The sequence below is a fragment of the Lepidochelys kempii genome, chromosome 10 (genome assembly GCF_965140265.1).
Source record: "Lepidochelys kempii isolate rLepKem1 chromosome 10, rLepKem1.hap2, whole genome shotgun sequence".
NCBI classification, from domain to species: domain Eukaryota; kingdom Metazoa; phylum Chordata; order Testudines; family Cheloniidae; genus Lepidochelys; species Lepidochelys kempii.
In genome coordinates this window covers 60,289,831-60,302,778 of record NC_133265.1, presented here as the reverse complement: position 1 = coordinate 60,302,778, position 12,948 = coordinate 60,289,831, and the positions used below count along the sequence as shown (strand labels likewise).

The 12,948-nt window shown below is 37.8% G+C and overlaps 1 protein-coding gene across 1 annotated transcript in view; it reads right to left on the bottom strand.

Annotated features, from left to right (window-relative positions):
* PRTG (protogenin) overlaps positions 1 to 12,948 on the bottom strand; it is a 112,552-nt gene that overhangs the window by 8,557 nt on the left and 91,047 nt on the right. Inside the window, exons 12-15 of the mRNA XM_073361472.1 lie at positions 4,440 to 4,535; positions 3,723 to 3,909; positions 1,499 to 1,626; positions 465 to 635 (exon numbers count right to left, since the gene is read on the bottom strand). Coding sequence (XP_073217573.1) covers positions 465 to 635; positions 1,499 to 1,626; positions 3,723 to 3,909; positions 4,440 to 4,535 — 582 coding nt within the window. The remainder of the gene's footprint in view (positions 1 to 464; positions 636 to 1,498; positions 1,627 to 3,722; positions 3,910 to 4,439; positions 4,536 to 12,948) is intronic.

The window sequence follows — 12,948 nt, the reverse complement described above, 5'->3', positions numbered from 1 at the left end:
ACAGTTAACAGTGAGTATTATACAAAAAACATGGAGTCCTGCAATGTCATTTTTACAGAGTCACTTTACAGAGTATTGCAACACTTTAGGAACTTGAGGTCTGCACGTGTGCGCTTAAAAATGAAACCTCCACTATTATCCTGACAGTGGAACTATGTGGAGCTGATTAAGTATAACTGGATTTATGGAAAGTTTCAGTTCATTGTGCAAGCTGAATGGCAATGCACTGCAGAAAGCTTCTCTCCCCGCTCATTTTGTTCTATTTACCAGTTTTAAATGTCTTTCCACCACAATCCAGTGAATAATTCTAAACTAAACACATTCAGAATTGTCGTGGTATTGCCATGAATGTTAGCAGCACTTTTTTCTTTTGTTGTTGATCACAAGACATTTTGCTATTTTCAGTTGTCTTACAGTGGATTGCCATAGCTTTTCCAGCTCTAGCCTTTATGATTATAGTTTACCTTCTCTGTGTAGCACTTGCCACTCTCCAGCAATCCAAGCCTTCCTAGATGCATAGAGGATAGTATAGCGAGTAACAACTGTTTCAGGACCATCAGGTGGCTTCCAGGAAACCAAAGCAGTATCATCTTCTATCAAAGTCACCTTCACTCCAAGTGGAGGGCCAGCTGGCGCTAGGAGGATAGTAACACAATATTATTAGGGTAAACACATTCATATGCACTTAAATTACTCCAAAGGAAAAAGATGGGCAGATTCTAATACCATAGCAATGGCTATAGCTAAGTTCTAAGTAGACAACTGGGCAAACACACACCAGTGTGCTCAAAAGACACTTTCTTTTCAGTTCAAATTTAGTCTACAGCTTAGATTTTGTAAAATCAAGCTTTTAAAAAATCATGATCATGATTTTCCTTTTCATTCCAATGGAGACAGTTGTTTATAAACAAATTAACATTTCCCTTAGTGTGTGCCACTCAAATACTGCAACACAGAGAAGGTGAAAGTGAAACTGACTTTACTACAGATTTTCATAGTCCAAGTTGACAAATGCAAATGTGTAAACAAGCATCTCAAATAGTGAATAGGAAATTGGATTTTTAACATTGTTTTAGTTTTGATAGTTTCAGGTTTTGATAACACAGATAAAGATCATTTCCTCCCAAAATATATGATTTAAAAGTTGACAGTCTCCCTTTAATGTGATAATTTAAAGCTCTTATTTATGTTATTTTAATCCAAATGATATTAATGGAGGAAGCAAGTTACATTTTATACTCCATCATCTGTGGATTTTCTCTCAGAATTCCTATACATTTTCACAGCTGCAAAATAGTGAGGGTGTGCAGAAATGCAGTTAGAAGGACAATCCTGACAAACAGGAGCAATAGCAAAGCAACTGGGAGAAAGATGAAAGACAAAATTCACTTAACAAAAATCAAAACAGACTAGATGACAGTTTCCAGGCCCACTGACTTAGAAAACGTCCTTTTTAGTACAGTATTATTATTGGTTAACTATACCCTACTGCCCTTACCTTCTGGAAGTGTGGTATGGTAAACTACTGGACTCCAAGGACTAGACAACTGATCCACATGCAGTCGAACTGCAAACTCATACTTGGTTTTTGGTTCTAGACCTTGAACCAACATGTGAGTTTCCGACCTATACAAAAGAATTAATAAAAGATATTTAATAGTAAGAGTGGCTGATGGTTTCAAATCCAGATGAGATCCCTTGGGAACTAATATGCAATTCACCCCTGTGCAGAGGGCTAGTACAAGGCTTGTGGACCAGTTAAACCTATTTTGAGTTGTCCACCAGTGAATGTCACTCTGGGTATTTAGAATGATGCTTATAAGTCACAGTTTAGAAGTTGGTCACAAAATTAATGAGACATTTGGATCCGCTTTGACTCTTTGGGGCCAAATTCTGCTCTCAGTGATACCCGTGTTAATTGTAATGATACCCGACTAGCAGTACTGAGATCAGGGGAGTAACTCTGAATTTACACTGGCATTACAGAGCACAGAATCTGCCTCTGGCCATTTATTTAATCTCCCATGTACTGTTTGCATCTTCTGTGTTCAAATTTTGCAAGCCTGTATTTGAAATTTTTTATTTTTGTCAGAAATGGGAGTTTACTGCCCTGCTGCAGTTATTTTAAGTACAAGTAACAATGTGAAAATTATACCACATCTAATTTTAAAGTCAGAGAAATGGAGAGAAATGTATTAGTAATAAAATAAAACCTAGGTTTTAAAACACCACTTTTCCTTTCCTAAACACATGTGCAATACTTTATTAATAAACACAATCAAAATACTCAGCACTGACAGAAGTTTTCATTGTCTAAGTCCTTTACAAGCATTAACAAAGCCTTACAGCACCCCTGTGAAAGCAGGTAAATATTAGCCCCATTTTACAAATGGGAAAATTGAGGCAGAGAGGTTATGGCCCAAATGCCATAAGTGATCTCTAATTTTGGGTGCTCATCTTAGGACATCCAGGGCTAAATTTCCAGGCATCCTGAGCACCCACAACTCCAGATGAAATTAAGCAGAGTTGTGGGTGCTTAGCACCACTGAAAATCAGCCAACATCTCAAATCAGGCACCCAAAACTAAAGAAGAGTTTGGGGCCAACGTCATAGAGGGGTATGTCAGAACCACAAGTAGGACTTGATCCTGCCAGGGGTGCAAAGGGAAGCCCTACCATGTGGATGGGATCCACAAAAGTGCGGAGCACAGCTTCATACTGCTGGCACAGATCTCTAGTTGTGCTCGGAGCAGAGTGTGTTACACATACACATCTCTCAGAGTGGAGGAGGTCCACAAGCATCTGGCTCTGCAGAAGCAGGCAGAAGGAGTGTGGTGCTACACCCGCTGCACACATGCAATCCAGGTGGCAGCAGGTGAATGTAGATGTCCCTCTCTCACCAAATTCCTCTACACCTATCAGCGGCAACTTTAGGGGCCATATGCACAGGCATGGACTGGGTAGGGACTGGGCTATTTCTTGATGAGCACCATGGCCCCAAACACAGGCAGCCTTAATGGAATAGCAGCATATTGGAAGGCTGACCAGCCCATGCTGTGTGCCCACCTCAACCAGCTGGAGAGGTGACCCCTGACAGACTCCCCCGCCCTGTACAGTTGCAGAGCCACGCGTTCCTCTGATGCTTGTGCTGCCTCTCCATGGGAACTCGTCCCCTGCCACACAAGCGGGCTTTGGATTCTGCACCACTCCGCACACTCTTCAGGGCTCAGTGCATTCAGTGGCATGCTGAGATCAAGCTATGTAGTTTAATCCTGGGATTAGATCACTTGACCATGTCCTATCTTTGTCAAGTTTATCTGTAAATAGCACATCTATTTCATTTTGAACACTCTTCCAGTCTCTCTTTTCTTTGGACAAAGAAGAGCTCAGAGATACATTAAACTTGCGTCACATCACTGACAAGCAACTCAACATTCGTGTCCTCATTCCATGACTCAGCTACACTTGGAGCAGGGCTGGAACTGAACACCTCAGCAAAGAGAAAGTGGCAGGGAGGAGACCCAGTCTGTCAACAAGGGTGAAGAACTACAGTGTTCTAATAGCACCTCCTAAGAATCAGAACTGGCAGAAGCCTGGGAAAAGTACCTGCCTTGCAGCTAGAGGGAAATATTACAGTAAGCGGTAATCAAAAGGGGCAGACAGACGAGACAGTAAAGAGGAAGGATCTGGGGAACAAAGAATAACTTGCAGAACTGTACATACGTTTGAAGGTAGAGCACCAAAGAGGCATTCTGCAGCCCCACAGGATTACAGCGAATGGTGTAGTTAATGACTTGTGCAGAGGTAAATGCAGGCCTTCCCCAGTGGAGGTAGATAGAAGATGAAGTGTTAGCTTTGGCATATAGGTGGTGAGGTGGTGGTGGAGGAGGAACCATACGATCACGGACAGCTGTTTAAACAAAGAGAAGTAGGATTTGTTTCATGAACTCTTTACAAATGTTGGCAGATTAGATAAATCTGAGTAGATAAATTTGGATCCAGATCTGATATTGTCCAAGGTTAGACAGTGCTCAGGGGTCTGGTTCAGACTGTTACATGATTTCTAGCAAAATCTAGCACCACATCAAGAGATCGGCCCTTTAATCTAATTAAAAATGGGGACAAAACATCAGCAGGAACAGTGGAAATATCTCTGAAAAAATCATTGACGGGGCAGGTACTAACCAGAATGACAAAGGAAGGAAGTGCTGCTTGCTATTTATCTTGCTTTTCCCAGTTGTATTTCATGTTTTATAAGTACAACTAAATGGTGGGTAGAGAGGATTCGGGGGATCTGTAGTTGACACAAATGTTATGATTTTTAAAAAAAGTTTTATAAATTGATATTTTAAGAGATTAAAAACACAGACATGCAGGGCCGCTATGGATCCTGAACTGCTCAGTTGTTAGTAGAACTGGTAATGCAACTTCAGCACTTACAGACACATCCTGGAGTACTGACTGTTTGATCTGCCTGGTAACCTTCTTCCATGCTATTATATGCCAATAACCTTACATGGTACTTTCTTCTGGGATCTGCACAGAGAGAAAAGGAATAATTAGACTACAGATGAAGAATACAGATTTTCAAAAATCTACAGAAACACTAGGATGCTGTTACGATCAGTTTGGTCCTACCACAATTCCGGTTCAAAACTTGCTCACTGGAATCAGAGAATAACTCCAATCTTGCTCCCATTGGCCTAAACCAGAGTTATATCATAGACTTCAGTGGAGTGGGATTAATCTCAATTTCCTTCCACAGCACTGGCTCACTTTTGTGAACATTAGTCAGTGCACAGAAATAACATTCAGAATATAAGGTAGGCTATTGGAGTAGAGTATATAGAATGAGTTCCAGAAACCAAGATTTGTTTCTGGAGATACAGGATAGAATGAGATGGGACAAAGACAGGAGAGTGGGACTGGAATCAACCAAGAAACAGGCAGAAATTATATGGCTATGGGCCTCCAGAGTTTATACAGTGAATACAGTAATGCCAATTAATATGTCTTCTGACTTATAACATTAGATTTTAGGTATTTTCTTTAAAGCTGATTCTGGCTTGCTTAATGGGTCACTGTCTACTTGTTTTTTTTTTAAAAGGTGATTAGTTTTTAAAACTTCTGTTTTCTAATACAGCTCCTTTTATGCCCTACATTTTTTTTAAAAAAAATCCTTTAAATATTTTGTTCTAAGGGTTTTTCTGCTTCCCTGGTGGGTTTTAGATGGATCTTTTGGGTAGGCCTGAGAGTAATGCCACCAAACATGCTTAGGCCTTTTCTTTTTAGCCTTTGAAAATCTTCACCAAAGTAAACAAACTGAAAAATATAGGGAAAAAGTGTATTTTTTTCCTTCTAATCTCTCAGTTTTATTAAATGTGTGTGTTATTTGCAACAAGAGTGTACATAAAGTTTTCAGGTTGATTTTCAAGTAGATAAGTGTCCCTTTAAGGAGTAAATTTTCTGCTACTGCTACATAAATTCTCCATTGCTGTTGCTGGAATTCTTATAGTGCTATAGCATTGGGAGACACGTTAGGATGTTTCCCTGTGTTATTGTTTGTGGATACAGGATCTATTTCCTTCCAAGATTTAAGTTAAAACGGAAATTACAAAAGTGTGTTGGCCTTGTCTGATATTTTCTTCATCCTAAAATATCTGCATCATAATTTTATTCTTTCTGAAATTAAACTAACTTCTTTTCTGTTTAAACTAGTATTTAATGCAGCTCATCTCAGACAATTCAAGTGGACTTAATTCAGTGACATTTCTTAAAACAAAATATGACCCTTTGTTTAAGTTAAATTCTTAGCTCCTTCTGCAGGCCCTCTGCATTTCTCGTACCATTTTAACAAAATCTCGTTAACTTGAAAATTATCATCATTATGGAAGTGTCACAATCTATATTTTGTAAAATGCTTTCATGATGGTTTTGAAATAAATGAATATATTGACATAGGCAGATTCATATACTTAGACAGTATCTAGGAGGGATTAACAACAACTTTTAATGGGATTCTGTTGGGTAGAGAATAAAGTGTTGCAGTAGCACAGATAAGGAATATTGTTTAATTTTATTTAACCTGAAAATATATCTTTATAAAGATATATTTATCTTTATAAACCTATTAAGTCAAGTGCTACTAGACCACAGACTACAATTAGAAAGGCAGACACAGATACTTAGATTGATCTCAAGAAAAAAATAAAAAAATGTCTGGATGGGTTTTAAAACTGGAAATTTCAGCAGAATGTCAAGATCTCACTGTTGTCTCCCAAGTAATTAAAGGAAATGAGAAAAACATCTAAGCATTTGAAAAACCAAAAATGAGAGAGAGATGAACATCCGAAGTACCCAAAAGTTGAGATAGACCAAATCCAAACTATTAAAACCTCTTGGCGCTGCAACATTAGGTAGGGAATCTCATAAAAATGGGATCTTATTCTTTCCAGGGCTTCCTGCTTGGCCAGCAACACCATCCCATGATATTTAGGCTCCTCTGCTTCTAGCTGAGAGATCTAAGAAAACTTTATTTTTTAACATACATTTAGTTATAAGAACTTCTTTCAACATCCCAGAGAATTACTTTTGCAGTGAGGTCTGGAGGAGTTGTTTTTCATTTATTATTTGAATTGAATTCTCCCATCCTTTCCCAGCAAAATCCAGAATTCAAATACTACTTAGAGGGCCTTTAAAGAGACACCATATAGCCAAGTGGTATTCAACTGACCAAGTTTCACAGTCTATCATTTTCTTTACAAGTTCCTCCAGAGGAGACCCCTGCTGCATTTCTGCAAGACACAGGATGACAGACATGACAATCTATCATCCTGCTGAGCACCTTCAAAAACGTCTTGTGCCCTTTGAAAGTGGTCACCCAGAACTGATCATCTTCACTGTGCAATGAAGAATAGCTAAGGCCTAATGTCCTGCTGAGCTGAATGAGCCTGTGAGGTCTGTTTATACTCACTGCTTTTTTCTTAACCTGAATTCCTCATTAACACTTGATAAGGCTTGGGGAGCAGAGGGAGAATTTCACTCCCAAAAATCAATAAAGTAATTTTTTAAAAACGTCTTCCCGTCACACTATTTTTAATCAGACTTTTTTAAATAAAAGCATCTGCATTAGTCTGCATCAAGTACAAAATTTAATATAATTGCTCTTATTCGGGCACAATATGAAAAGCTTCAAAGACTGATCACATAAAGAACATTAACTTTATATATAAACACAAGCAATCTGCTCCTTTTTTAACACAGGAAGATCTCTGAATTGTCTTTACTGTTTAAAAGCAAAGTTCTTTACATAACGAATCTGCTACACTTGAGACAGCATGGTTCAATTCCTAGCTAGGTTGCCTAGATCAGAAATTGATCCATAATCCTTGTAGAGAGTTTACTAAGCTGCTATACATTGCTGCATTTCACAAGACTCTAGGTTTCATGGCTGAGAAAGCACATATTGGCATTATAGCCTGTTACTACTAAAGGGTGCTGCACTATGTACAAGACTGAAACAACCTAAAAATAGTGGAGATCAAAAAAGACAAAAGGACAAAAAAAGGATGTAAGAGGAAACTGTACTGGACAGACAAAGAAACCAATATAAAATCACAAATTACTCTCATAATATTGGTGCAATATCCAATTCAAAGGATATTTGCAAAAGATATATTGGTCAAGACAAAACATATGTAAAACAAAATCACCAGTACCTACAGATCTGGATCTAGCTCAGATAAATCAGGAAAAGGAATTTTCACAATCTATTTTATGAAGGGGAAAGAAGATATTTTTGTTTTGAAATAGCCTGTATTTAGAATATGAAAGGCATTATTTGTTGGGTTGATTTACTGTCTTGAGAAATGATTTATTCCTAGGTGGCAATCCCAATACATACTTGGCATAAACACTTTTAACTTTCAGTTCATCAACTGGATCAAACAGTCATTCCCTAAAGCCAGGCATATCCTGGGAGAGAAAACAAACTTAAGGGGCTTCCTTATCTTTATCCAGTATGGGTATCCTGAACAGTTTAAACATAAATCACTGATAAAAGATTGGTAATGGCATGCCAACCTGGGGGTCTGACAGTTTGGAGTTTAATTTATGTCATCCATGTACATTAGACAGCAATGGGGTGGCTTCAGAGCCTCAGAAGTCAACGCAAAACCCACAGAGGCCATCACTCATGTACAGAAGTAACACATCTCTGCCACAAAAGATTGTTGCTATTCAGCAACAACTGGGCTTAGGGATTCACTTAACCAACTTCACACAAAATGCAGTATCTTAATTGAATTCAAAAACTGAATATAACATAAAGACATTGGCTGTGTGTGATATATTTGAATAGTTTGATATAACTATGAACTGTTTCATTTAACTCCAGAAAGTCTGATTTATTTGACTGGGTTTCACTAAAAGTATGATCCTGGAGACAAGGTGAATAGGAGCTATTTTTAGTTGATTCGCTGGCTGAATTGAGTTAACTTGTTCCTTTCTTTTTTTCTTTAAATAATGCTGTTGCCTGTATAATATATATATTATATATCGTAAGATTGAGCGCCAGGCTACTTAGAGCTTTTCTGTAGGCATCTTTTTTATTATTTAAATCTAAATAAATATACTGGTGAAAAGGACCTAAACTGTACAGCTCATGTAGATCAAAAGACCAGCACTGTTGAGATATTAATATAAATTTGGTAGACCTATTTCATAAGTTTTACTGTAATTGTACTTCTACAGTACATAAACTAGTGCATAAACTGTGAAAACATTATGGACCAGATGCTCAAATGATATTATCTGGCATAGCTCCAGAGGTCTCAGTGAAGTTATGCTGAGGATCTGGTCCATATATCTAGTACCACCAATAAAGTCAACATTAAAAGAAAAATATATGACTTCAACCATAAGTTGTACTTTGATAGTGAGACCAATAAAATAAGCGTTGGCAAGAGCCAACGTGTCTAAAAAGACATGGATTAGTTTAAAAAGTATTTACTTAAATGTTCCTGATTCTGATTAACTTTCTTTGCTCAAAAGTATTAATATTTAACCCGTCTTGATGTAGGACCTACAACATCTTCTCACTAGGCTGCAAAGCTGTGCAGTTTCTTTAGGTACTTCAGTATCTTCTGGTGAAATGACATTTTGTAATCCACATCCCTTTAGTTCACCCTCCCACAAAATTCCTCAGTGAGCCAGTACTACTATCTGCAAAAATAACAAGGAGCACGTGTGGCACCTTAAAGACTCACAAATTGGAGCATAAGCTTTCGTGAGCTACAGCCCACTTCATTGGATGCGTGCAGTGGAAAATACAGTAGGAAGAGATAGATATAGATACACACACACACACACACACACAGAGAACATGAAAAAATGGGTGTTGCCATATCCACTATAACGAGAGTAATCAGTTAAGGTGAGCTATTATCTGATATTTCTCACAGCAACAGGACACTAGGGGGAAGTATTCTCTCTCTTCAGCAGCTGACTGACAGGTTTCACATAGTAAAACTACAGATCTAAATAAGGTTAGCACATATTTTAAAATGTATGTTTACTTAAATTTTAAATTGCATTTTGGACTTTCAATTAAAAAGCATATATTATAACCTGAAGTAATAGAAAATTGTGAAAGTGGTTAAAATTTCTCATAAGAGGTCTTGGTAACAAAGTTTCGCTCCTGTACTTTATCTGGTGAGATTCCAAAGGTGTGGTTATACCCATGCAATTCACAGTTACTAAGCATATATATAGGTATAGCATATTGTTATTACTACTATACACCGAGTTATCAAAATCAAGTAAGGGCTATAAGAAAAATCTGACTCTGGGAAGTGTTTTTTTCTATTAAGTTAGCCATATTTATTCACTATTTCATATAACAGAATGATCCTGATCTCGGCACTGAAAGGTGATGGATTATACAGGAATCCAATTAAAAAGGAGCTCTCAAGTTACAGTCCTATTTTCATGGAAAGTCAATTCATTTCCCAGGAAAATGGGGGTAATATTACTACAGAATTTTTCTATGCACAAGGAATCCAGAGAACTGCTGAGCACTGTGAAAAGTTGAGGAGACTTGACTTCTTGGCAATACTGCTACTCTTAGGTATTTTAGAGCCTGCCATGCTTTATTAAGCATAACTATTTTTACCATTTACTTAATAACTAGATCTAATGACGTCAGCTCTGCTTCTGGCAAATCTTCCACTTCCCTTTTAGTGAAGCCAATTGATATAAAAATAAAAGAGTACTCATTACAAAACGACAGTCAGCTAGGAATATTTGTGTCTGAAGTAAGTCTTTTTTATAATTCTTTAAAAACTAGATTGAATAGAAACTTCTAAAGCTACATGAAATTACCATCTAAATACTATTTAAAATATCCATGGCCAAATTTTCAAACAAAGGCACCCACTTCCAAATGTAGATATTCTAAATGGTACAAGAAATGCCCTTTATTGTACACTGGTATAGAAGTAGCCAGTCTATTAATGTAAACAAGGACTTAACCACCAATGCGCCAGAACTGACTTACAGTGTATGTGGCAGAGCATAAAATTCCTTAGGATGAATAATGTCACAATGTTCTTATTTAGTTCCAGAGTTTCTAAAACATTGTGGCAAATAAAGAAAAATATACAAGATGACCTTACATTGTCCAAAACACAATAAACTTCTGCTGACACTCAGAGGCCTCTGAAATTTAAGTTGAAATCCTAGCTTCTGCTGGAATATGAGGAGATCACAGTAGCAGTTATTGCCATTTTACAGAAGGAAAAAGATTCCCTTTGTTTTGTAGATGTTTCCCCAGGTGGTAAAAGCAACATGGAGAGAGGAAGGGATGTCTCCCCACACACAGGTTGGTTCCATCTGCTGGAGTTATACCTCGTTACTGCCAGATGGTGTCATCATCCACTTCCATTGAATACACTGCCAGAAAGAGTGGGGGCAGTGAGAAAGGAATGTCTGGATGAGAAATCAGAGGATAACAAAAAGCAGCTCCTGATACCTTTGCCACTGGTGAAATTATTAAATATAATCATTCTGCTCAAGACTGCACAAACAGAACTCCCAGGAAAGTCACTAAGAATGATTTTCTGCAATTGTCAATTCTGTATTTTCTGTAAACCTTCAAAGACCTTCCATTATACAGATGGACCTTCCACATTATTTTATATATATATATATACACACACACACACATACACTCTTTAAAGTAAAAAAAATAAAATAAAATAAATCAGCAATAGCAAACTGTATGTCCTGATAACTTTTTAACATTATCCTTTTAATCAGTTTTATTCAAATAAAAAAAACCAGGAACTGTTTGTTCTATTGAAATTTTGGTAAATCTTCTTGTCTCCATGACTTCCTTTTACTCCAAATGTACCCATAGTGTTGAAGATGGATAGTGATGAAGAACATTTAGTGTGTGCTCCCAAGAGCATATTTTACACATCAAACACCCTGCAGGACAAACTGATGGTCCTAAATCAAGAATTTTATAGAGCTGTGTTTGCTGATGTTAACACAGCCAACATTTTGGCTTTCTGGCAAATGCATCATAGAAAGCATTTGTTTACAAACTATTTAGCCGAGGTTAAAAGAGAGTGTAATATTGCAGCCCCTAAAACTCCTGTCATTGTTTCTTTCAGCTGCTGCATGTTTGTGAAGCTCCAAAGGCCTTGAAAGGAGCCAGAGCAGAGCCAACAGGTCAGGGCTAGATAAAATTAAGAAAGAATCCGAGGTCAGGACCATGAAAGAACTCCCTCCCTTCACCCCCCCAGAACAGCGAGTTCACCTCCAGCAGCCTTTCATTCAATACTCATAGAGGTTTAAAAGGCGAGAGGGCACTCCAAAAGCTGAATTTGAAATTTAAAAAATAAATCATTCTTGGCGACATAAACAGATAAAGGAACCTAAAGAAAATAGGGCATTTTAGTATCACTTATTACTGGTTCATATTAAATCCAGATACTGGACACTCTCCTGTACCTCACTGCTCTGAACATCTCAGTTCTCTGACACACTGGAAAGAAAATGATTTCTCAGTAGATAGAAAGGAAAGGCTTTCTCTCCCGCCTGCCCTGCCTTCCTCCAGGATGAGAATTGTGTGGGATTGCTTAAGAAAACTGTCATTCTAGTGCTTGAGATTCTGAGCATACCAGCAACTTATACTTTTCAGCCCAATATAGTGATTTAAAAAGCTGGGGTGGGGGAGAAGAGAACCACGTCAGTGTTGCTCTAACATACTAAAACAATTTTAAAACATTTTTTTCTTTCAGTTTAAAAGTTTTTGAAAACACTATTGCCCTTTAAAGGCAGAAAGAACTGATAGGGTTAGATCCTTAGGTTTAAGTTCTAAGAATAAACTTATCTGGCCAAATGCCCATTTTAATTTAATCTTTTGTGCTGCCTTTTTTTGCATAACCTACAGGTCCATTGTTGTGTAGCAGTCCGGCTGGATAGTTCATTGGTCTGGCTTTCCAGGGTGACTGCACTGCCCCCAAGCCCATCCCTTCAACACAATAAACTCCAGATAATTATTCAGAGAAGAGGCCAGCAGCATGGGCTGCTGTGACATCTGGGTCATGGCCTTTGACATAGAATCTGGGGCTAGCCAAAGTCTGCTCCAAGCAACAGAGGTCCAGGGGAATTATTAAGGGGGAAGGGTGGGAAAAGGACAAAAGTGAGAAACACTATCCTTAAAAATGCACTTTTGAAGCAAAGTAATGTAAATACCACAGAAACTTATTAGAAAAATAAGCAAATACATTTCAGATACACAAGGCAAATGAGAGGGAGACCAGCGCATCACACAACACAATGAAATAAAAAAGTTTGAAGCGGTATTACAATATATATTGCAAGCAGTTTCCTTCCAAAATAGGCAATCCCGCTTCAGTAGTCCTCTCACGACTGGATTTTT